The sequence below is a fragment of the Rhinatrema bivittatum genome, chromosome 5 (assembly GCF_901001135.1).
Source record: "Rhinatrema bivittatum chromosome 5, aRhiBiv1.1, whole genome shotgun sequence".
NCBI lineage: Eukaryota > Metazoa > Chordata > Amphibia > Gymnophiona > Rhinatrematidae > Rhinatrema > Rhinatrema bivittatum.
In genome coordinates, this window is record NC_042619.1 from 373122020 (window position 1) to 373148187 (window position 26168).

At 46.6% G+C, this 26168-nt stretch overlaps 1 protein-coding gene across 2 annotated transcripts in view; it reads right to left on the reverse strand.

The window, feature by feature from the left end:
* Positions 1-895: 895 nt before the first annotated feature.
* Positions 896-26168, reverse strand: part of CHST10 (carbohydrate sulfotransferase 10) — an 87202-nt gene continuing 61929 nt past the window's right edge. For both annotated transcript variants that reach the window (XM_029604793.1, XM_029604794.1), the window contains exons 6-7: positions 14434-14539; positions 896-1785 (exon numbers count right to left, since the gene is read on the reverse strand). In XM_029604793.1, coding sequence (XP_029460653.1) covers positions 1248-1785; positions 14434-14539 — 644 coding nt within the window. In that variant the 3' untranslated portion in view covers positions 896-1247. The remainder of the gene's footprint in view (positions 1786-14433; positions 14540-26168) is intronic.

The window sequence follows — 26168 nt, forward strand, 5'->3', positions numbered from 1 at the left end:
GCAACACAAGCAAATATGTATGCTTACGCATGAACGCATGCAATGCATTGAAACCACATATCAATGCACCGAACACACGTACACTTCCTTCCTATTTTAAAAACATATGCACTTAGATTTTACGCGTGAAAGTAAAATAGGACTTACAGGCGTACGCCGGCCAATTTTAAAACATGGGCATGGAAATTAAATTGACCAATTAGGCAACCAGTTTGCCCAGTCTCTCCAGATCATCGAGACCTCCTTCTTCGGTCTGAACTCCCCCCCCCTCCAGTTCACCCAGGCCTCCCACCCAGTCAACCCTGCACAATAAATACCTTAAATATCACTTGCGCCAGAAAGTTAGCAGGTGTAAAAATACACGAGCAAGTTGGAAAATACACATGCACAAGGGTCTTTGAAAATAGAAACTTACGTATGTGGAACTGTTGGCCTCATCTGCCAATGCCCCAGACCGCACCTTTTTTTTTTATGTGCATTCGAAAGGGAAAATACATGTGCATGTTTCACTTTTACAAAATACTTATGCGTGAATTTGCCAAATTTGACATGTGTAAAGTTTTGAAAATTCATCCCAATTTGTGCGCACACAAAATTTTTTTAAAAACATTGTGACTGCATATTCTCCACACACAAAACAAGCTTTATGCGCAGAAAACAAACCATAAACCCACTGTGGTTTGCGCGCATAAACCCTGCGCACAGGAGCGCCAAACCACAAACAGGAGACTATGTACTCCAGCCGTGACCAGGAGTTACAATTTCCATCGTCAAGAAATCAGGGGTTAAGCCGACACGCTTCTCTGCAGCCAAGAGTAACAGCTAATGCCTTCGTTAACGTGGGATTTAAACAGAGGGGTGCACTGCGTATAGTGTTATGCTGCCGTTTGCGCACTTTTTTTTTTTTTTTTGCACGGAGAACTCCTTGCTGCATGGAGAGTAAAAGGTCTACGCACAAAAAACCCCCCCCAAATATGCGCACAAAGCCCAGCGCACCTTATTTCATGGGGATCAAGGTGGTGAAAGCAAACGCTACAGGATCTTGAGTTTATCAATGAAAATAGTCAAACATCACTTGTATAGAAATTAAGGTCAGTAGCTTCGGTCATAGAAAAATATCCAATAACGGAACAAAGTGAAAAAAAAAAATCTGAAAAAGAAAAAACGCAAATGTAATTCTTTACAATGCCGCAGTCTGTACATTTTCCTCCAATTGCCATGGAATACTGATTCACCAGTTTTAAGCATCATTTAAACAAGAACTCTGGCTCCTGATATCCAAAAAGTTTAAAGTCTCCTTCAAACCGTGTGTAGAGGCGTCTTATGTCTCGCTTGGCTACGGCAGAGAAATAGTGTTCGACCTTGGTTTTGTTGTACAAAGTGATTCCAGGAGGAATTATAGGGTATGAAACCAAACGGTCGATGCCTGCTTCCTTCAGAATATACGGAGCATCATCCTCCAGGGTTTCATGGTGGCCAATTACATTGTAATTTAGTTCACAGGGTGCACAAAGTTCCACATATGTAACCCAGTGAATTATATGATCACCAAACTGTAGGTCCAGCCACTTATGATTGGGATCACCCAAGTAACGAACAAAGTCCTCGAACTGCAGCCCTCTGGTCTCTGTTCGGTTCTTTCGATATTTTTTAATAATGACAGGCGCGATCTCATGTTTGTACCATGGCTCGAATCGAGGGTTATGGACAAACTTATCCTTAAATGCAGAAATCAATCTCTCAAATGGATCTCGAACTATAAAAAACTTGAAGTAGGAGTTCAATCTAAAAAGAAAAGAAAGAAAGAAATCAAAGTCAGGGAAAACAAGCAACAAAAAGTGAAGTATGCTTTTGATATAAAAACAAAAAAATTTGGTTCCAAACTCATAAGAAATGCCCTGCTCGCTCAGACCAAGGCCCGTCCAGAACAGCATCCTCTCTCGGACAATGGCCAATCTGGGTCATGAGTACCCGACAGATCCCCAAAACAGATCTATTTCTTGTTGCTTACTCCCAGGCAGGGCCGGTGCAAGGGTATTAGGTGCCCTAGGCAAACCTTCTGCCTTGCGCCCACCCCCCCTTCCTGGTCCCGGCCCTGACTCCTACCTCATTCACTAAAATGCCGCACACAGCCTGCCGAGTCTCTAATCCTACCTGCCGCGAGTGGAATAAGCTCCACTCGCGGCCCCACATGGCTGCTCTTCGTCGCGCACTCTAATGGTTGGCGTCCTAAGCGACCGCCTAGCTCGCCTAATGGGACGCACCGGCTCTGCTCCCAGGGATAGCAACGGCTTTTCCCTGGTCTTCCTAATAATGCTCCTGAAGGAAAAAAAAGTCCATAAATCTTGTCCAAATCTCTTTTAAATCCCACTGTTTGTCATCTTAATCACATCCTCTAGCAAAAGATCAAAAATCCATGTGAAATATTTAAGCCTTAGGATGCATTAGGAAAGATTAACTTTAATTCATATGCAAGGAAAGTGTACCTGGATTTGTAGGATTTTACCTCTGAAATTAAAGTTCGGGATTGCTTTTCTTAATGTTATCTGCTTTTAAAACGTTAGATTTATACACGGCTTCAAAGTGATTTATTTTATTGCTTTTCATATTTATTTATTTATTTGTTTTATATACCGAAGATCGTCAGGAACATCACATCGGTTTACAATGGAGAAATTACTTACCTGATAATTTCGTTTTCCTTAGTGTAGACAGATGGACTCAGGACAAATGGGTAAAGTGTGCTCCTGATAGCAGTTGGAGACGGAGTCAGATTTCAATCCGACGTCAGCACCAGTACATATACCCGTGCAGGAAGCTCTGCTCTTCAGTATTCTCCTCGAAAAGCAATTGTGGATATATATGTGTCTGGATAACTAGATTAACTTGAATAACTTGATAAACGTGATTAACTTGAACTGGTTGACGTGGACTATAGCTGGAGACCGCCAGTGCCTCAACCGATAAATGCTGACACCCGGTAACTATGGGTGTCCTAGCTGAAAGGAAGCGTGGCTTATCCGTGCTTGTCTTGCTCTCGGAAATTGTCTTCCGTGTATTGCGGCAGCCGTGGGCGGGATAATGAGTCCATCTGCCTACACTAAGGAAAACAAAATTATCAAGTAAGTAATTTCTCCATTTCCTAGCGTGTAGCAGAAGGCCTCAGGACCAATGGGATGTACAAAAGGTACTCCCGAACCGGGTGGGAGGCTGCCCATGGCCCACTTAGTATTGCCCTTGCGAATGCTGTGTCCTCCCGAGCCTGGAAATCCAGGCAGTAGAACCTGGAGAAGATGTGAATGGAGGACCATGTCGCCGCCCGACAGATCTCGGTGGGTGACAGCATCCTAGTTTCCGCCCAGGACATTGCCTGGGCTCTAGTGGAATGGGCCTTGACTTGTAGAGGTGGAAGCTTGCCTGTCTCTACGTAGGCTGCCTTGATTACTTCTTTGATCCAGCGGGCTATGGTTGCCCGCGAGGCCGCTTCCCCTTGTTTCTTCCCGCTGTGGTCCGTCTTTCATACGGATTCCGACCTTTCTAGGTATCGGACCAGGATTCTGCCGACCTTAAGGTGGCGAAGACGGCGAGATTCTTCTGAGTCCTTATGGCTCGTTTGGAGATGGCAGCGAGATGGTTTGGTTTAGATGGAAGTGAGAAACCACTTTTGGGAGGAAGGAGGGGGCCGTGCGTAAATGTATGGATCCCGGTGTGAACCTGAGGAACGGTTCTCGGCAGGATAGTGCTTGAAGTTCGGAGGTGCAGCGGGCCGAACATATTGCCACTAGGAATGCAGTCTTCAAGGTTAGGAGTCAAAGGGACAGACCGTGGATAGGTCTGAAGGAGGCTCCCGCTAGGAAGTCTAGTACCAGACTGAGGTTCCATAGGGATACCGTCCACTTTAGGGGTGGTCGGATCTGCTTGATCCCTCTCAGGAAGTGGGAGACGTCCGGATGCGATGCTAGGCTAATGCCTTCCACTTTGGCTCCGAAGCAGGCCAATGCGGCCACCTGAACCTTGATGGAGTTGAGGGACAACCCCTTCTGTAAGCCGTCCTGCAGAAATTCCAGGATCGTGGGAATTTTGACTGTCCGCAGAAGGATGTCGCTGTCTTCGCACCAGGCTTCGAACATTCTCCATATGTAGGTTAGCGATGTGGAAAACTTGCGTGCTCGGAGCAGGGTGTCAATCACCGCCCTCGAGTATCTGCTCTTCTTCAGGAGTGTCCTCTCAATGGCCAGACCATAAGAGAGAATAGAGTTGGGTCTTCGTGGAGGATCGGGCCTTCCTGGAGCAGATCCCTGTGTGGAGGTAGAGGGAGTCTTCGCATGTCTGCGTACCATGGCCTTCTTGGCCAATCCATGGCCACTAGAAGTACTAGCCCCCTATGGTGTTCTATCTTGCTGATGATCCCACCCAGTAGTGGCCACAGGGGGAAGGTGTATAGCAGGTCTTCCTGTGGCCATGTCTGGACGAGGGCATCGGTCCCTTGGGATTGTGATTCTTGTCTGCGACTGAAGAAATTGGAAACTTGGGCATTGGACCGGGTTGCCAGGAGATCCATGGCTGGGGTTCCCCAGCGGTTTACTATCAACTGGAAGGCTGTGGTCTACAGCATCCATTCCCCTGGGTCTAGACTTTCTCTGCTGAGGTAGTCCGCAGTGACGTTGTCTTTTCCCGCGATGTGGGCGGCTGATATCCCTTGTAGGTTTGCTTCCGCCCACGCCATTAGGGGATCTATTTCCAGGGACACTTGTTGGCTTCTGGTTCCTCCCTGGCGGTTGATGTAGGCAACTGTCGTGGCATTATCTGACATGACTGACAGATTTGCCTCGGAGTCTGTGACTGAACCGTATGCAGGATAGTCTGACCGCCTAGGCTTCCAGTCAGCTGATGTTCCATCCAGACTCTTCCTTGTCCCATTGCCCCTGGGCCGTCAGTTCCTGGCAGTGGGCTCCCCACCCTAATAGACTTGCGTCCGTGGTGAGCAAGATCCAGGTCGGTGGAGATAGTCTTACTCCCTTGCTCAGATGGTCTTCTTGTAGCCACCATTAGAGCTGGTTCTGCACCTCCTCCGGGAGCTGAAGGCAATCGGAGTAGTTCTGGGACATTGGGTTCCACCGTGACAGTAGGGAGCGCTGTAGCGGTCGCATGTGAGTTCTTGCCCATGGGACCACGTCCAGGGTTGATGTCATGAGGCCGAGGACTTGGAGGTAATCCCATACTTTGGGGCGAAGACTTGTTAGCAGGTTTCGCAATTGGTTCATCAGTTTTCTACTCCTTGTAGGAGGAAGAATGACCTTGTCTTGTCTGGTGTCGAACCGGACTCCCAGGTATTCTAGAGATTGGGAGGGCTGTAGACAGCTCTGGCTTGTGTTGACAACCCACCCGAGGTTCTCCAGTAGAGCCTTGACTCTGGTGGTCACCCGATGATTTTCCTCTGGAGATTTTGCCCTGATCAGCCAATCGTCCAGATATGGGTGTATGAGGATTCCCTCTTTCCTCAGTGTCGCCGTTACTACCACCATAATTTTGGTAAACGTCCGAGGGGCTGTGGCGAGCCCGAAGGGTAGCGCCCGGAACTGGTAGTGGTGGTCCAGGATCGCGAAGCGCAGGAAACGCTGGTGCTCATGATGGACCGGGATGTGCAGGTATGCTTCTGACAGGTCCAGCGATGTAAGGAATTCTCCCAGCTGTATCGCCTTTATGACCGAGTGCAGGGTTTTCATGTGGAAGTGTGGTACCCTCAGGTAACGGTTGACCAACTTGAGGTCCAGTATGGGCCGGAATGTTCCCTCTTTCTCAGGGTCGATAAAATAGATGGAATAGTGCCCAGTATTTTGTTGATGCGTGGGCACCGGCGTTATGGCCTTTAGGGCGAGCAATTTGGCCAGTGTGGTTTCCACTGTCGTCCTCTTGGAAGGTGCGTGGCAAGGAGATTTCACGAACTTGTCCGGAGGAATGTTGTGGAAGTCCAGATGATATCCCTCTCGAATGATGGTTAGGACCCACTTGTCCATTGTTATCTCGACCCATCTTTGGTAGAATAGGGCAAGCCTGCCCCCTATGGCTTCTTCCTGTGGATGGGTCGGCCGATTCTCATTGTGGAGTGCGGCTGGGGACTGTGCCAGAGCTGGCTCCCCCTCTTGTTGTGTTTGTTCCGAAAGGACTGGCCCCTGCCTGCGGGGCGAGGTACTTGATATGTACTCTTGTAGGGTCTGAATGCTGTGATTCTCTGCCCTTAGGTAATCGGGGAGAGGGGCGTTGGCTTCTTTTATTCTTGTCCTCCGGTAGCCGAGGTACTGGGGATTCGCCCCATTTGTCGGCTAACTTCTCCAGTTCGCTTCCGAACAGGAGGGCTCCTTTAAAGGGCATTCTCGTGAGTTTCGTCTTGGAAGTCGCGTCGGCTGACCAACTTCGGAGCCAGAGTTGCCTTCTGGCTGCCACTATGGATGAGACACCCCTGGCTGAGGTGTGTACCAGGTCAGAGGTCGCATCCGTGAGGAAGGATACTGCTGGTTCTAGTGCTTAGACGGGCATGGCGGCGTTCCTGGTCATGGATAAGCAGGCGCGTGTCACCATGGCACAGCAGGCAGCAATCTGTAGTGATATAGCTGATACGTCAAATGACTGTTTAAGGATGGATTCCAGACGTCTGTCCTGGGCATCCTTGAGTGCCGCTCCTCCCTCGACTGGGATGGAAGTGCGCTGTGTGACCGCTCAGACCATGGCGTCCACCTTAGGAAATACCAGGAGATCTTTGGCTGAGGGTTCCAGTGGGTAGAGGGCTTCTAGGGCCCGTCTGCCTTTGAAACTGGCCTCCAGGGCATCCCATTCTAGGTCGATCAGCTGTTGTACGGCTTACAGCAATGGGAAGTGGTGGGAGGCCTGATGGAGCCCTTCTAGGAGAGGGTTCATCTTCGGTTCCCCTGTGGCACTTGTGTCTGGGAGGGCGAGCTCCTTCAAGCAGAGAGACACGAGGTCTGGTAGCTCGTCCTTGGAGAAGAAACACCTCATGGTTCGGTAAGGTTCTGTTCCTGGAGGGATTTCCCCTTCCTCTGAGGTGTCAGTTGCCCCTATGGTGAGGCTTTTGGGCGGGGGGGGGGGGGTTTCATGTCTCTGGGGGGCCCTGGGAGGCTAGGGTCCTCTGCTGGAGGAAGTGTCTGTGTTATCAGTGGTGCTGGTTGCATGTGGACGAAGGTGTGTAGACCCTTAAAGAATTCTACCCAGGAGAAGGATCCTGGGTCCAGGTTGAAAGCCGCTGCATTCCCCGAGGACCCCGTTTGAGGGAGGGTCTTGCTGGGGATAGAGAGGTCCGGTGTACTATCTGTGGATCCAGATTCCTGTACTGGCTGGGGAGGGCCTTGTCCTGGTTCTCCCAGAGCCTCCTCGCACTGTAGACACAGGGCCGTGGCCTCCTCGTGCTGCACCGCTCTTATGTGGCAGGCTGGGCAGAGGGCTTGTGCCTTGGTTTTCTTGGCCGGTGGTGCCATGGTTTGTGCGCGTAGGTTGTTGAAACCCCGGTCTATGCATTTAATGTGCGCGCCGGGAGGCTTAGTTATGCGCTCCGGGTGTGCCGACAATGTGCGTGTATGCTGAGATGCGCGCTCACTAAGATGCGTGCACCGCTGTGGGCACAGCCTTAACTTATGCACCCGACAGTTGAGCGGGTAGCTATACGCCCGGCACCCTCGTGCGCGTAGCTGTGCGTACGGAACCTATGCGTGCGCTGCTGTGTGCATAAGTAATTTGTGCGCCCAGCTTGTCTCTGAGCGCACGGTTCAGATAGGTGGACAGAGCGGCGATCAAGGGGAAATGGCGCCGGCGACCACGCAAGTAAGATGGCGACCACCCTGGAGGGTCTTCACGTGGGAGGGCCCTTGTATCCGATCGGGGTCTAGCCTGGCCTGGGCTGATCAACCCGATAGCACAGACGCCGACTGGTCATCTGTGCGGCTATCCGTATCTCGGAGACCAGAGACTTAGAAAAAGTTTTCTACCTTACCTTATCTCGGCGTTTCCCAGTTTCATTCCCCAGTTTCGTTCACCGCTGCGCTTGGTATTGCACCCACTGCCTCTCAGCCGCTCCCGTTGTCGGGGGTTAAGTCCACGCCGGGAACCGGCTACTGGACCGAGGCCTACCTCTGAGGGATCTCAGAAATCACCTGAGGAATTCTCAACTGGGGGAGGGACCCTTAGGTATCACCGCAGGAGAGCAGGGCTCGTTTGGAGATAAGATTTCTTTTCTTCTTTGGTATGAATACTCTAACACTATGCAATAGTGTAGAGAGTCTTGAACTGCTATAGAGACGGAAAGTACTGAAGAGCAGAGCTTCCATTGGTCCTGAGTCCATCTGCTACACACTAGGAAATGTAATACATAAGTGAAACAGTTAAAAGACAAACAATCAGTTACATCAACAATTAAAAAAAATTCAACTAAAATATATAATAAAAATTTCTAAAAGGTAAATGCTAAAATCAAAAAAATTAAAAATGTGAGCTGTGTAGAAAGGTACTCTGCTTTTGTGAATAGTATAAAATTTAGATATTTACTCTGTTGGTCTGTCTGTGGGTTTAGGGTTAGAAAGATCGACATAAGGATGTGTTCGAGCAAAGATGTTGTGGGGAATACCCAAGCTGAGAACACCATGAAATTGATCATAGGGAGAGGTAAATAGGGCCTTAAAGGACATCTTTAAGGTATATAAGAAACCCCTAAATAAATAAATAAATAAATCTGCAATTTAGGAAAAGGATAGCGTGACGGTGTCCTGATTTTACCCACTAGAAGTTCTTTGGTTTTTGGTGAAGGCAAGCGACCAAGCCCTATGCCACTTGGCGAGTTGAATTTTGGTCAGGTTAATGCCAGATCAGATAATATTTCTGACTTAATGGTAGAAGATTCAGATGTGCTACATATCATGGAATTCTGGGTTGAAGAAATCGCATGAGTACTATTCATAACCAATTCTGCCCCTGCCTGGTTATTTAACCAAACATCTGCTAAGTACTGGTAAAACAGGAGGAGTGGCGGTAGAAGCTTTTCTAGATTCCATAACCCTAAACTGCCATTTGTCTAATTTAAGCAGAGTTGCTTACCTGTAACAGGAGTTCTCTTAGGACAGCAGAATGTTCGTCCTCACACGTGTGACATCATTAGATGGAGCCTGGCACGGAAAACTTCTGAACTTTGACTGGTACACTGAGCATGCCACTATTCACGCATCCATGTGAGGTCCCTCTTCAGTCTTGCATCATAGAATTCCCAAAAATAAAATAACAAACACCGACAAAAACCAACTCCGTGGGGTGGCAGCGGGTTTCATGAGGACTAACATCCTGCTGTCCTAGGAGAACACATTTAACAGGTAAGCAACTCTGCTTTCTCCTAGGACAAGCAGGATGGTAGTCCTCACACATGGGTGAATATGTAGCTACAGGATGCTCCCAACTATAGGGAGACAGCACTTAACAGGTGCCAACGTGCACAACAACCCATGCTGCGACAACCTGGGACACAGCCTGAATCCAACCCAGGACCTAAGGTAGGCAGAATTGGGTTTCACGAGCGAAAAAGACTATGGAGGAGCGATTGACCAAAATTACTGTCACGTCGACTGTCTTTATTCATGCAGTACTGTGTGGCGAAAGTATGGAGAGAATTCCAGGCTGCAGCCTGCAGATCTCCCCCACCGGCACAGCACGCAGGTGGGCAACAGACACTGCCATGGCTTGTACCTAATGAGCCTTAACATGGCCGCCAAGCTGCAGTCCCGCTTGTGCGTAGCAGAACGCAATACAATCTGCTAGCCAGTTCAATACAATCTGCTTGGACACTGCAACTCCGAGTCGATTTTTGTCCAACGAGACAGAGTTGTATGGATTGCCTATCGCCTGCTGTACGCTCTAGATAAAAAACTAGGGCCCTTTTGCATTCCAGGGTGTGCAGAGCCTGCTCGTCCTGGTGCAAATGCAGTTTTAGAAAAAGTTGGGTAGGTCTATAGATTGATTGAGATGGAAGAATGTCACCACCTTAGGAAGGAACGTAGGATGCATAAGTAGAACCACCTTAAGAAAAAATGTTTATGTAAGGCGAGAACGACACCAGAGCCTGAAGCTCGCTGACCCTGCGTGCAGAGGTGATTGCGACCACGAAGATAACCTTCCAGAATAGATACTTCAGGTTACAACATTGCAGTTGCTCAAATGGAAGTCTCAAGTGGGCCAAAACCACACTGAGGTCCCACAACACCACCGGTGGCCTAATTGGAGGCTTTATCTGTAGTAAGTCTCGCAGGAAATGCCCCACCAGCAGTTGTATTGAGATTGGTGAGCCATCCACCCTGTGGTGGTAGGCCCCAATAGCACTGAGGTGGACTCTCACAGGGGTGGTCTTCAGGCCAGTGTCAGAGAGATGCAATAGGTAGTCCAGGAGGTTCATGGTGGAAAAGGAGTACGAGTCCAACATGTGTCTCTCACACCAGATCAAGAACATCTTCCACTTCAGACTGTAAGACTTTCTAGTGGAAGGTTTCCTGGACTCCACCAGGATCAGAGATACTCCTTCTGAAAGATCTAGGTCCTGAAAAGTCATCTTTTCTACATCCAAGCCATTAGAGCTAAGGCCTGGAGGTTGGGATGGCGCAGCCTGCCCTGATCCTGCGTGATCAGGTCTGGGGAGGTCCCCAAGCTGATATGTGTCTGGAAAGAGAGATCCTGCAGAAGGGGAAACCAGATCTGCCGCGGCCAATAGGGCGCAATTAGGATCATGGTTCCCTGATCCTGTTGGAGCTTCAGTAGAGTCTTTGTCACTAGTGGAAGCTGTGGGTATTCATACAGGGGGCCGATGCCACAATGGTGGGCGAAAGCACCCGATGGTCCACTGTCCCATTGATCAGGGAGCAAAAAAATCGATCCACTTTCGCGTTGCAAGGGGAAGCAAAGAGATCGAGGTCTGGGGTCCCCCAGAGGCGGAAGATTCGATCTGTGATCTCCTGTTTGAGGGACTATTCGAGGGGCAGAACGAGTGACTCAGAAAGTCTGCCATCACATTCTTTGCTCCCAGCAAGTACATGGCACGAAGTGTTATGCCCTGGGATAGTGCCCAGGACCAGATCTGGACCACTTCCTGACAGAAGAGGAATGATCCCGTGCCTCCTTGCTTGTTCATTGCCACCTGGTTGTCAGTCTGAATCAAAACTACTTTGTTGGTGAGATGATCCCAGAAGGCCCACAGAGCATACTGGATCGCACAGAGCTCCAGGAGGTTTATCAGACATCGCTCTTCCTGCATGGACCACCGGCCTTGGGTGCAGAGATCCACAACATGAGCTCCCAAACCCAGGTGGGAGGCATCGTATTGAGGGTGATCTGTGGGTATGGAACCTGAAAAGGTATCCCCACTTCCAGATTGGATTGGGTCTCCCACCACAATAAGAACTCTCGAAGTGGCGGTGTGACACCGATACATACCCAAAAGTCCTGGGTGGCCTGACACTACTGGGACTGTAAGGTCCACTGCGCTGAACGCAGAGATTGCCCCCACAAGGGACACCAGAGTCAGTGCCCAGTACCGGAGCAAAAAGGCCCTGGCTTGGTCCATGTCGAGCCTGGCCCCAATGATGTCCAGCTGTGGTGATGGTACCAGTTGGCACTTTGGGTAGTTGATCAGAAAACCTATGGTCTCTAGAATCCAGATGGAGGATCGGAGAGACTGCAAGGCCCGTGTCTTCCAGACAGGGGAAAACCTGTACCAGTTGCTTCCTAAGGTAGGCATTCACCACTGCTAGGCACTTTGTGAAAACACAGGGTACAGACGCTAGGCCGAAGGGCAGTATCCAATACTGGAAGTGTTAGTCTCCCATCAAGAATTGGAGGTATTTCTGATGGTTGGGAGAAATGGAAATGTGGGCGTAGGCATCTTTTTAAATCGAGGGAACAAAACCAGTCCCTCTTCCGAAGGAGAGGGGCTCAGGTCCCCCAGTGAAACCATTTTGAACTGTTCCCTTGCAAGGACTTTGTTCAAAGCCCTCAGGTCCAGGATAGGATGGAGGCCTCCTGTTTTCTTGGGAATCAGAAAATACCTGGAGTAGAACCCGATGCCTCGTGGATTTAGAGGTACAGGCTCGACAGTTCGAGCCATTATAAAGGCGAAGAGCTCTACTCGCAATATCTGTTGATTTGAAAACGGGAACAATGCCCGTTTTCATTCAGAAAGAAACTAAAAACGTGGCTGTTCACCCAAGCCTTCCCTTAATGGACACCCTCCTAACAGCACAGCTATGCACTCCATTTTCACAGATCCGCCCCCTCCTCCTCCCTCATTCGTGCCTGAAGTTTTATAGACCTAAAGATTAAGCTATTGTCTAAGCTTGCTACATTCGTTCCTTATGTTAAACTTTGTTATGTTAACATATTAAATTATAACATAAGTTTAATCGTATGCTTTTGCTCTCTACTCTCCCACTCTGTAAACCCCTGTTCATTGTAACTTTATCTTCCTAGTTAACTGGTTACCCCTTGTTTCAATGTAAACCGGTACGATAAGACACTAGTCTTGAGTATCGGTATATCAAAAGAATTTTAAATAAATAAATAAATAAATACATTTGTTGAAAACTCCCATGAGGGGCACGGAGGGGATTTCAGGGGGACCCTGTGGAAGTTTAGTCTGTACCCCCGACGAACGATGGATAGGACTCACTGGTCCGAGGAGTTTGCCCACCAGTGGTGAGCAAAAATCTACAGGCAGCCTCCAACCAGAGGGTCATTCATTGTGTGGACAGGATGCTGGTTTAAACTGCTTTCTTGATTTTATCTCCATGATGGACATGGTCCGAGGTCACTGGGGGCCTCGGCGAAAAACAGACGCCAAGGGAAAAAGAATCCAGTGTGCGGTCGATGGCCGGCAGATACCAGGGAACAGGCCTGTCTGTAATCGACCATTAACAATGTGAAAAAAAAAACAACTTACCACTATGCCTAGTCGCGAACTACAGGAGACAGAGGGACCCGGCCCAACCGGGAAGGAGGAACAAGAAATTGTTTTCCCACACAAAGAACCACGAGCTCAACAATAGCAATGCAAAACCCTCGCGGAAAAAGAGACTGAAGAGAGACCCTGCATGGATGCGTGGATAGTGGCATGCTGGGCACACTCAGTGTGCCAGTCAAAGTTCTAGAAACTTTGACAGAAGTTTTCTGTGCTGGGCTCCATCTGGTGATGTCACCCATGTGTGAGGTCTACCATCCTGCTTGTCCTAGGAGAAACTGTAGATTCAGGTGGTTCATAAGTGAAAGGAAAAAATTGGGTCTTAGGACTCATCTGTCGTGTGCCTAGAGTTTCAGATACCCTCCCCACATGTATCTGGTGGATATTTATTTTGTTTGCTTTTTTTTTTTAAACAGATATTAAGGTAGAGTCCTCTAATCTTATTGCTGTGGGAGATTTTAATACTCATATTGATCTGCCTCAAAATTTCCAATCAGAAGATTTTATCACTACAATGTTAATTTGGGGTTTCTCTTGGGCTATTGAGGAGTTTCTGCGGAACACAGAAAACTGCCTAAGCTTCCATTCAAAACTATGTCATTATAAAATGGGTTGTCAATTATTGCCTTTCCATGGTCCAATCATACTTTAGTGAAATCTGTTTTGACAGGTATGATTTTCTTTGGTAATGGGGAGATGTTAGGTTGGAGAGTAGCACAGGGTAAAATTCCCCCTGTTAAGTATGAAGAACAGGTTCAGTCATTAGACAAGGAGTTGAGTCAGCAAAATGTAAACACTTCGACTGAAAGCTGGAATACTTTATTAAGTAAGGTTTTAGATACCATTGCCCCTCTCAAGAATCGAGAATACAGAAAAATAGCTCTGTCCCTTGGTTCATGGGAGATGTGCCTACTAAAAAGGAGGTAGAGACAGAGCATTGTTGGTGGAAATCAAATTTAGAAGAATATAAATCTGCGTTGGACATGCGTTGTGAAGGCGTTAATCCCCCTCGGCTAAGCACTCTGTATTGCATCAGCCCCTATGTGGGGAACATATGAGAGTCTACAAGTAAGAAATTTACTCAGCAAAAAAATGAATTAATTTTTCTGCTAGGATAAGCTCTGCCATTAATTCATAAGAATTGTTACAGGTAGTTAATGATCTACTTCATCATGCATATAAGAGGTGTCAAAATCCAGACACTGACAGATATTTTTGCTAGTTTTTTTCTTCTCACAATATAAAAACCATCTATGACGCCTTGGAAAATGCTGACAAGACAAAGGCCGAGAAGTCAAGTTAGTCTTAGCTGACTTATTTTGGCCAACTTTCAGCCCTGGCCACCAACGTTCTTAGAGGAAACAGATCATATATAGGTCAGACCCTTGCACGTTCCACTTTTTGCACCCAGATTTCATGACGATCACTCACTCGGCTCTTACCGTTTTTGAATTTCAGATTCGCTGAAAGAGGATAAACGGGGCAGGCCATTCTTCTCAGGGTCATGCACCACATTCTCTGGGATTTGCTCAATGGAAGGAAACGCTCCTGGGAAAAAGCAAAAGCCATCATAAGTGATATCAAGACAGCCAAACACTGAAACTATTCAACCCCTCCTTTTTTTTTTAAACTATTATTGCTTTTCTGAAGCTGGATCCAGAGGCCTCACATCTCTCTCTTTCAGTCATATGCACCTTATCCAAGAGTCACCTTAGCAGCAGAGTTGATCTTCTTGGGTGTACCTTCACCCGAATGTTATTCTGACAATTGAACTGAACAAATAACCTCTTGAATAGATCAAATGTAATATTACAAAGAAGGCCTAAGATTTTACATACTTTTCTTTTCAAAATGATAATCTATGCCCTGGATCTTTTCTCAAAGTTACTGAGACCTTTTTATTCTTAGCTTCCCCATGTTCCACCTTGACCTTCTGCAAATCAGGGGTGGCTCATGGCAATCTGCTGCCTGAGGAAAAGGATGTCATGGCACACCTTTCCCCCCCCTTGGCACGGTGCAGGTGCAATCACTGAGGGCCAGGGCAGGGGGGAGGCAATGGAGGGTGAAGTGACTTGCCCAAGGTCACAAGGAATGGCAACAGGATTTGAACCCTGGCTTCCCCTGTTTGCAGCCCTCAGCTTTTGGGCCTGTTAATTTCTTGTCCTCAGTCTTCAGTATCCCCCATTAGGGGGTGCAGGGGAAATGTTTAATGGGGTGGGGTGGCCCCACCTCCTGGGTATAAAAATAGGACTCCTCCGTTCCCTATTGCCTGCCTCCCAACCTTCTCCAGGATCTGCCCCCTGGGGGTGAGAGAGGTTGGTGAATGGTGGGGGGTCTGTGTGTGTGACACACTCTCTCTTAGGGCTCATACAAGGGTATTAGATGTCCTAGACAAACCTTACAGCCTTTCATTCCCTCTTCCCTCCTCTCCCCACATAATTAAAACTTCTACATTCTTTTCCATTTTAAAATGTATTAACCAATTCCCCAACCTAAAAAGGTAGATCGCATATGGAAAATAGACATTCAAAGTACAATCTTCTGAAGTAAAAATATCACTTACAACATATTTATTATATAGGCATACACTTAAAAAAAAAAATCCAACACAAAACATTTTCAATAATAGTTTAATAGACTTAATAAACTACCTTTCTCATAGTAATCAAGGTAGTTTACTGGATCCCATATGGTATTAGGCCTATGATAAAGTGCACTGGGTGTGGCCCACAGAAAGTCAGCTTATTCCTGACTTTCTGTGGGCCACACCCAATGCATATCACAACTGCGAGCACTTCCATATCATAATTGTGAGCACTCAACTTATGAAAAAGCTATAATGCAAATATTACATCAGGCCCTAAACACCAATACACCTCCTATTAGGAAAACAGATTAAAGCCAGGTTGTTGTAAATCCCTACACAGAAACTACATGCTAGCAAAACACCTAAAGCCTCAGTCACAAGCAGAACACGGATAGACTCTCACCAAATACAGAATAAAAAGATCATAAAATATAAACAAACCTGCAGACAAAAACTGGAAATCACAAGAAGTCAAACTCTGAATGCAATGCAAATACAATCAAGAAATATAAAACATCAATAAAAAGAATGTCAAATCAGCTGATAAATTCAGACAATTAAAAACACATATAAAAATGTTTAAAATATTACCAAACACTAACAAAATATTTCAAAACAGCAGACACATCACATCCAATAATTAAAACTAAACAAGAATAATTATAAAAAATAAATAAATAAATAAATAAATAAAAATTGCCTACACTCCATACCTGGGAACTTTAATTTCCAGTCCTCCTGAGATTGTTATAGATTGGAGGAGGGCGCACAAACTTTAACCTCTCTCACACACACATATATACAGGTACTCTCACACACAAACACAGACAACCACCCACAGCCACCCTCTCACACACACAAACATAGAAACATAGAAATGACAGCAGAAAAAGACCAAACGGCCCATCCAGTCTGCCCAGCAAGCTCCGACACTTATTTTCCCATACTTATCTGTTTCACCGATCACCAAGTTCAGGGCCCTTGTTGGTAACTGTTTGATTCGAATTTCCTGCCTCCCCCTGCCGTTGATGCAGAGAGTAATCATAAGGTTAAGGGTAGTATCCGCCACACACACACACACACACACACACACCCTCACCCACCTACCCTCTCATGTACATATACACCCTCACATACATACAGACATGCTCATATATATATATATATATATATTACTTATCTCCCATTTACCTCGCCTATCCTCCATGAATGCTAGCCTGACATTTCATTTACTGATGCACTGTGTATCTCGAGACCTAATGTGTGTTATTTTAGTGATGTACTCTTTTGCCTATTGTAATCTCCACACTACATGGTAACCTATTGTTAACACGGACCTCTACTTTCGCTGCTGTAACTTTTCTGCTTGCTTAAACATGCTCTGAACTTATCTGCTGGAAGAGTGTGTGAGATAAATAAACAGTGATGATGCTCTCTCAGGTCTTGATTTCCCTACCCAATATGATGGGCCTCTTTCAGCTGCCACTTTTTCCAGACACACTCACAGGCCGATGCAATACCGTGCGCTCAGGCTGGCGCATGGGTTGACCCGCGGTCATAACCCTTTATGCAACAAGGGGATTAGCACGTCCAAAACAGCGCGTAGCTAATACACACACAACCACCATGATGATGAGACTTATTAGCTATCACCCCCTTATCTACAAAATAACCGCTAGGAAAACAGACACGCAGTTTATGAGCATCCATTTTCCTAACCTGCACACAGCCTCTTCTCCTGGGTGCCTGATGCCATGGACGTGCTAGGGACGTACGGTTAGGGCATCCTTTTTAGCGTGGTAGTTCGTTTGCTTATTGCATCGAGTGCCCAGGAGAGGTGATCGTGCACACGTTAAAAAAAAAAAAAGTGCATGCGCTTTGGACGCACGTTTTTAGCATTTCTATTAGACTTCAGGAAATTCACAGTCTCTGCTGTAACCATCAGAATAAATAGCCTGTTCACTATGTAATCTCTATATTAAAGACCTTATGCAAGCTGGGCATGAATAAGGATGCTAGCTCAAGCAAGCAAGTTAATAATTCTAACACAAAATAGCCTTTAAAAATTCCCCATTATCTCACACTCTGAGGTCAATATACTAAGCATTTTCCACACAGAAAATGAGAAAAATCTTAATTCATTAGGCCCTTTATTAGAAAACAGGAAAAACAAACTTCTGTTTTGTATATCCCTTATTAAATATCTCTAAAGCATCTAGAGGAATAAAAAACAAACAAAAAAATACTTTAAGAATAAATATTTCATACATTCTTCTTCTCCTGTGCGCATACAGCAAAATGATTTATTGTCCAATTATTACATATGGCAATCCTTATTAGGCATTTAAAAGCTGGGAGCGTAGACAAGTTACACCAAGGGACATTAATTTGGCGAGTGTTTAACCACATACATACAAGGACACAGATCACTAAAAAGAAAATCAAAAAGGGTCTGACAATTGGTTTTTAGTACTTTTCAGTTAGGGTATATTGGCTATTAAGTATAATTCAGTAAAAAAAAAAAAAAAAAAAATTCCAGAGACACTGGGGCGGATTTTAAGAGCCCTGCTCGCCTAAATCCGCCCGGATTTGGGCGAGCAGGTGAGCCTATTTTACATAGGCCTACCGGCGCGCGCAGAGCCCCGGGACTCGCGCAAGTCCCAGGGTTTTCGGAGGGGGCGTGTCGGGGGCGGGGCCGAGCGCCGTGCCGTTTTCGGGGCGTGTCAGCAGCGTTTTGGGGGCGGGCCCGGGGGCGTGGCCGCACCCTCCGTACCCACCCCCAGGTCGCGTCCCTCTGGGAGGCGTAAATCCCCCGACAAAGGTAAGGATGGGGTTTAGACAGGGCCGGGCGGGTGGGTTAGGTAGGGGAAGGGAGGGGAAGGTGAGGGGAGGGCAAAAGAAAGTTCCCTCCGAGGCCGCTCCGATTTCGGAGCGGCCTCGGAGGGAACGGGGGTAGGCTGTGCGGCTCGGCGCGCGCCGGCTATACAGAATCCATAGCCTTGCGCGCTCCGATCCCGGATTTGCGCGGCTCCGCGCGTAGCTACTAAAATCCAGCGTACTTTTGCTGGCGCCTGTTGCGCCAGCAAAAGTAGGCCAAATCGCGCGGTTTGAAAATCTACCCCACTATGTTCAACAATACTTAGGAATACCTAGGGGCCCAGCATTTTTGTAGTCAGAATTCATTTAGTTTCGTGATTTATCATGGGTTTCTTTGGTCACATACTACAATTTATAACTTATTTATTCCTTGTTTATATAATATATATTTGAAGGTGAATTTTAAGAGAGATATGTGTGCCAAAAAGCACAGATACGTACCCATCTAGCTCATGCATGTCTCCGACTGATTTTATAAACGTGGCACATATACCCACAAGCACCAAAGCACAAATATCTCACATGTAGTAAACAAGGGGTGGAATGGGGGCGGGTCATAGGTGTTCTGGGATGGGGGCCAAGAGATTTGCACGTACATAGTGAAGCTGATGTGACCTGCTTCTGGTGCACATTCTTGCACAAATTTACTTCTGCTGTAGATCAAGTGTAAATTTGATTAAAATATTTTTAGCCACGTATGAAGTGCCTGAGGGGCTGACTACAGGAGCATTGGATGGCCCACGCCATTTTTAAAGATGGCGCCGGTCATCCAGTGCTCCCTCCATGTGACAGGGGCCGGCCAATGGCACGCATACCCTGTCACATGGTAAGGGCAAAGGGCCATCGGCGCCATTTTGATTAGTGCCAGCTGACGGCCCGGGACAGATTAGTGGCAGATCGCTCCCGGGACCCCCACTGGACCACCAGGTAACTGTAAAAAGGTGTTTTTTTTTTTGGGGGGGGGGGGGGGGGGGGGTCGGGAGGGTGGGGGAAGCTAAGGGATTAGTTTTAAAGGGTCGGGATGGGTTTAGGGGTTGTTTTTGTGCCATTTTCCCCGCCCTGCCCCAAAACGATGAGAACCCCCACGAACAATTTCGTGGGGTTTCCCTATCGTTTTGGGGGAGCCCCCAATTTCTGACGATATTTTCAATCGTCCGAAGCCCGATTCACATCCCTATAATTGGCATGGTTAAAAGGTGAGGTGAAAGAGGCTATTTTAGCCAAAAGATCTTCATTGAAAAATTGGAAGAAGGATCCAACAGAAGAAAATAGGATAAAGCATAAGCGTTGGCATGTGAAATTTAAGACATTGATAAGACAGGCTAAGAGAGAATTTGAAAAGAAGTTGGCCGTAGAGGCAAAAACTCACAGTAAAAACTTTTAAAAATATATCTGAAGCAGAAAGCCTGTAAGAGAGTCAGTTGGAATGATCGAGGGGTTAAAGGGGCTCTTAGAGAAGATAAGGCCATCGCGGAAAGATTACACAATTTCTTTGCTTCGGTGTTTACTGAAGAGTATGTTGGGGAGATACCCGTTCCAGAGAAGGTTTTCATGGGTAATGATTCAGATGGACTGAACTAAATCACAGTGAACCTAGAAGATGTGGTAGGCCTGATTGACAAACTGAAGAGTAGTAAATCACCTGGACCGGATGGTATACACCCCAGGGTTCTGAAGGAACTCAAAAATGAAATTTCAGATCTATTAGTAAAAATTTGTAACCTATCATTAAAATCATCCATTGTACCTGAAGACTGGAGGTGGCCAATGTAACCCCAATATTTAAAAAGGGCTCCAGGGGCGATCCGGGAAACTACAGATCAGTTTGCCTGACTTCAGTGCCAGGAAAAATAGTGGAAAGTGTTCTAAATATCAAAATCACAGAAAATATAGAAAGACATGGTTTAATGGAACAAAGTTAGCATGGCTTGCCTCACAAATGTGCTTCACTTTTTTGAAGGTATAAAAGGTATAGATAAAAGGTGAACCGGTAGATGTTGTGTATTTGGATTTTCAGAAGGCATTTGATAAAGCTTCTAGGAAAAGTAAAAAGTCATGGGATAGGTGGCGATGTCCTTTTGTGGATTACAAACTGGTTAAAAGACAGGAAACAGAGAGTAGGATTAAATGGACAATTTTCTCAGTGGAGGGGAGTGGGCAGTGGAGTGCTTCAGGGATCTGTACTGGGACTCGTGCTTTTCAATATATTTATAAATGTTCTGGAAAGGAATACAACGAGTGAGGTAATCACATTTGCAAATGATACAAAATTATTCAGAGTAGTTAAAATCACAAGCGGATTGTGATAAATTGCAGGAAGACCTTGTGAGGCTGGAAAACTGGGCATCCAAATGACAGATGAAATTTAATGTGGATAAGTGCAAGGTGATGCATATAGGGAAAAATAACCCATACTATAGTTACATAAATGTTAGGTTCCATATTAGGAGCTACCACCCAGGAAAAAGATCTAGGCATCATAGTAGATAATACATTGAAACCATCTGCTCAGTGTGTTGTGGCAGTCAAAAAAGCAAACAGAATGTTAGAAATTATTAGGAAGGGAATGGTGAATAAAACAGAAAATGTCTTGTATCGCTCCATGGTGAGACCACACCGTGAATACTGTGTACAATTCTGGTCACCGCATCTAAAAAAAAAAAAAGATATAGTTGCAATGGAGAAGGTTCAGAGAAGGGTGACCAAAGTGGTAAGGGGATGGAACAGCTCCCCTATGAGGAAAGACTAAAGAGGTTAGGACTGTTCAGCTTGGAGAAGAGAAGGTTGAGGGGGAATATGATAGAGGTCTTTAAGATCATGAGAGGTCTTGACGGAGTAGATGTGAATCGGTTATTTACTCTTTCAGATAATAGAAGGACTGGGGGCACTCCATGAAGTCAGCAAGTAGCACATTTTAAACTAATTGGAGAAAGTTCTTTTTCACTCAACGCACAATTAAACTCTGCAACTTGTTGCCAGGGGATCTGGTTAGTGCTTGCCCCACCTGGAACTGAGAGTCATTGCCTCCTTAGACAGCTCCCATTCTCCGGGATCCAGCTGTTGACGGCTAAGAAAATCCACCTGCGCATTGTTGGTCCCGGCTCTGTGAGAAGCCACTATCAATGTCAGCTGCTGCTCTGCCCAGTGAATCAGCTCCCAAGCTTCCTGAGTCACCGCATAACTCTTGGTACCATTGTTGTCACATTGTTGGACAAGATTCTGACCAAATAGCCGCACACGAGGGGGAGAAATGCCTTCAGCACCAAACGCGCCGCTCTCGTCTCTAGGCGACTGATAGACCACAACGCCTCTTCCGCCGACCACTGGTTTTGCACCATCCGATCTCGACAGACAGCTCCCCAACTGGAGAGACTGGCATCGGTGGTGACCACTGTCCACTCTGGGACCTCCAAGTCTACCTCTTGACACAACTGGTCCCCGACCAAGCTACCAAGAGAGACTGGATCTGACTAATTCCATAAGTGGCAAAGGAAGCTGGAATTGTTCAGACAACGGATCCCACCGGGAAAATAACACCGCCTGCAGAGGCCTCGTATGAGCAAATGCCCAAGTTATGAGCTCCAACGTGGACGCCATGGAGCCAAGAACCTGTAGGTAATCCCATACCCTGAGCACCTGACTCTCCAATCTGTGAACTTGCAACTGCAACTTGGCAATATGCTTCTCTGCCAGATAAACCTTCCCTATTCTGGTATCGAAGTGTACCCCCAGAAATTCCAACGCTTGAGATGTGACGAGATGACTCTTGGTCCAACTTACTATCCAGCTGAGCGACTGTAAGCACAGCAGAACCAGATTCACTGCTTGGCTGCAGAGGGCCTCTGACTTTGCCCGAATGAGCCAGTCATCTAGATATGGGTACACTAGCATCGCCTCCTTCCTCGCTGCCACCACTACCATCACCTTGGTGAAAGTTTATTGGAGCCATCGCCAGCCCGAATGGCAGGGTGCAAATTTGAAAATGCATGCAGAGGATTTGAATCACAGAAATCTCTGATGATTGAGCTGGATGTCTATGTGCACGTATACCTTGTTCAGATCCAGGGATGCCAAGAAATTTTCCTTACGCTGCAATGACTGAGTGGAGAGTTTCTGTGAGAAAACATGGAACCTTGAGAGCCACATTTACTCTCTTCAAATCCAAAATTGGACGAAAAGTCCCTTCCTTCTTTGGAACCATGAAGTAAATGGAGTAACGTCCCGTCCCTCCATGGGAATGGGGACAATGGCTCCAAGCATCCACAGACTGTCTAGAGTCTGTGTACCACCTGTCTCTTTTCCACAAAGGTGCAAGAGGAGATCATGAACAGGTCCCGAAGTATACGAGAAAATTCTAAAGTGTTACCTTGTTTTATCACACTTAAGACCCATTGGTCCGTAGTGATTTTGGCTCACTCCTTGTAAAAAGAGTCAACCAACCCCCTAAAACAGAGATGGAGAAGTGGACTGGCCTTGCTTCTTTGGGCTGATTTGGCACCAATGCCTCCCTGGTCAGAGCTATCACTGTTCGGCTTTCATCCACAAAAGGGCTGGTTCCAGGACTGCTCCCTCCCCAAGGCTTGCCTCTGAACCCCTGTGTCGAAGGCCTTCCTCGGAACCTAAAGCATCCAGAAGAGGAATTCCTCGTCCCTTTAGGCCTGTCTTCAGGTAACTTGTGAATCTTATTCTTTCCCACATGCTTTAATCAGCTTCTCCAAATCTTCTCCAAAAAACAGCTTTCCCTTAAAAGGTAACGCTCCTAACAAACTTGTATGAAACATCCGCAGACCAGTTCCTTAACCAAAGCAGTCTCCTCGCTGAGACAACCGACATCATAGTCCTAGAGGACATCCTGATGAAGTCATACAGCACATCAGCGCCATAGGCTACCATAGCTTCCAGCCGCTCAGCCTGCTTCACCTCCTGGAAGGACAGACTTGTCAGGCTGCAGCTGCTGCACCCAACGCAGCCCAGCTCGAAGCATGAAACTGCTACACATCACAGCCCGTATGCAGGGTACTGACATCTCAAAAATCTTCTTCAAATGGACTTTGGGCTTCCTATCCTGCAGATCTTTTAAAGCTGCCGCACTGGCCACCAGAATAGTCTGCTTAGTCACAGCTGACACTGAGGTATCCACCTTCGGGACTCGCAAAAGTTCCAGCGTGCCCTCAGGTAAAGGATATAATTTATCCATCACCCAGCCAATCTTCAGGCTGGTCTCTGGAGTATCTCACTCCCTGACCACCAACTTCATGACAGACATATGAAAAGGAAAAGCCATTGTGGACTCCGTAACTGGGGTCCACATCCTCCTGATCTGACTCTTCGTCTGGAATCTTTATTCCTAGTTCCGTCGAAACATAGGGGGATCAGGGGTTCCAACCCTTCCCTGTGAAAGATGCAGCACCTTGGGATCATCCCCATCCACGAGGGGGGTGGGGGGGGGGGCGTTCTCCCTGCCCCTCCTTGGGATCCTGCCCCCCCACCCCAGGGAAGGATCCACCTGGGGAGGATCTGAACGCGCTGGAATGCAGATATCGGAATCCTCTGACAGATTGTCCATCTTGGCACTCTGCGAGACTTCCCCAAAATCTCTCCGAACCCTGGCAGCCTCCAGCCTCCCTGTGGTTCTGGATCTCTTCTTGGGCCATGGACCAGAGGAAGTCTCAGATTTGGGCCCCCTGCCACCCCATGGTTTTCGGGGCCAGATAAGCCTTGTGCATTAAAAGCACAAAATCTGTTGAAAATGAAGAAGAACTATCTGAATCCTCCCCCCAGGAGGTCATCTTCCATCATTGCCTGGCCCTCCCCAGGCCCCCTCGATTTGCATGGGGCTCAGATCGTCTAGGGACAGTAGAGGAGGGAAATCCCCCTCCCCCGGCCTCTGTAGCAGCCTTGAATGTGGCCAAGATGGTTGCCGTTCCCGCACTATCTGTGAATGGGTCCAACTCTTCCCACAGCATCAGCAAGGGCCTCCCAGACCTGCATTGCCGCTCAGACCCCCTTGTGGACAACCCCAAACTGCCCTCTCCCTCTGGGAGGCAGCGGCCATTTCATGAGAGCTGCCCACGCGCCCCCTCACTCAGAGCATTTATTGCCTTGCGGCATGCCTTTGAACTGCCCCGACTGCGGGAGGCCGTCGGCTGAGGGAAGAAGATAGAAGCAGAGCCTGCTAATGCTGAGCCCTGACCGGCGTCAGCCCCGCACTGCTGACAGGTCACAGAATCTCTCTCTCTCACCTGAAAGTTTCTTTTTTTTTTTTTAAAAAAAACAACCAGACAAAGAATTAGAAAAGCCTCAGTTCCCTGCACTGAAGGGAGTGGCAACAGGCTCCGCTGTCCCTTCTGGAGGAGAGGGAGCTGGGTCTACTAGCTTTCAACCTCCAGCAACTAAGGACCGAGCAAACTAAGGGTCCCCAACCCACCGCTCGTCCACCTCAAAGCCAGGAGGGATGGCCCCTCTAGGACCAACAAACCTCCTGAGAGGAATTAGCAATGTCTCCTATTATTTATTTATTTTTTAACTAAGTATACACTACAGGTTTTGCACATCCACCATCTGCTGGAGACAGAGAAATACTGAGGGACTGTAAGTGGTACACTAAGTAAAACGTTTTCTGTCTCTATCTGCTGGAAGGGAGGCAAACCCAGGAGTCTGGACTAATCTAGGTACGTACAGGGAACTTTGCATCTTTGGAACAATTAGGTTGTTTTTTCAAACTCCTTTTGTGATTTACTGACTGACATATTGAAATTGAACAAGCTAAGTTTGTGTGTGCTATATTTGAAAAGGAAAAAAAAACTTTAACAACACAGCAGATGATAAAAGAACAGGGCACTTACCCTGGGGAAATGTTTTACCAGAGTTGCCAGTTTGACACTGAATATTTCTAATATATGAACTTGATGTGGAGTAAATAAAGTGGTTTAGAAGAATGTGTGCTTTTCCAGTTATGAATCTGTAATTTCTTAAACAAGAATAGCCACTCTACTGAATCACAGGCCTTTTCATTTCCAGGCAGGTAAAAATCAAGGGTGAATATTCTTAATATATGGACTGAGACCGAGGTATACACATATGTAGTACTGGGAATTTTCTCTCAATACTGAAAAAACTATTTTAATTGTGCCTCACAAATATATCAACAACTAACTGGCTTTTTGGCTATGAATTATATTTAAATGAACAAGTATTGATGAAGTGATAGTGTCTTTTTTATATAAGCTGGTAATGCTTGAATTAAAAGGTTTATGTACTAATAGAAGTGTCCCTTGCATTTAAGAAATATAATTTCAAATGAATTTGTCATGGTTATCCTCATAAAGGAGTTTATAATGGATTTCAGTCTAGTTTGAGGGACTTTGTTCTGATGAAGTGTCTCTTTTTGTGATACGCACTATTATAAATTAAATACAATAATAAACTGAAGGTTTTCTTACAGAAAATTATCTGAAACTCTGGTTATGTCATTTTTTTTTTTATTAACTCCATTGTTTAGTTACTGAATCACTGCACTGATGTACTGCCATTTTAAACAATTTAGTAGCGTTAGTAATGGGCTTTGTCAGTTTCTGGCCTCTGTTTATCAAGGTTTCAAGCTTGACTTTATTCAAACAATAATGTAACTGGCAACAGTGATATCCCAGTTTACATATAGAGGGTTCTAACAATGTACAGGATCTTCCATGATTTCTTATTAAGTCCATAGAT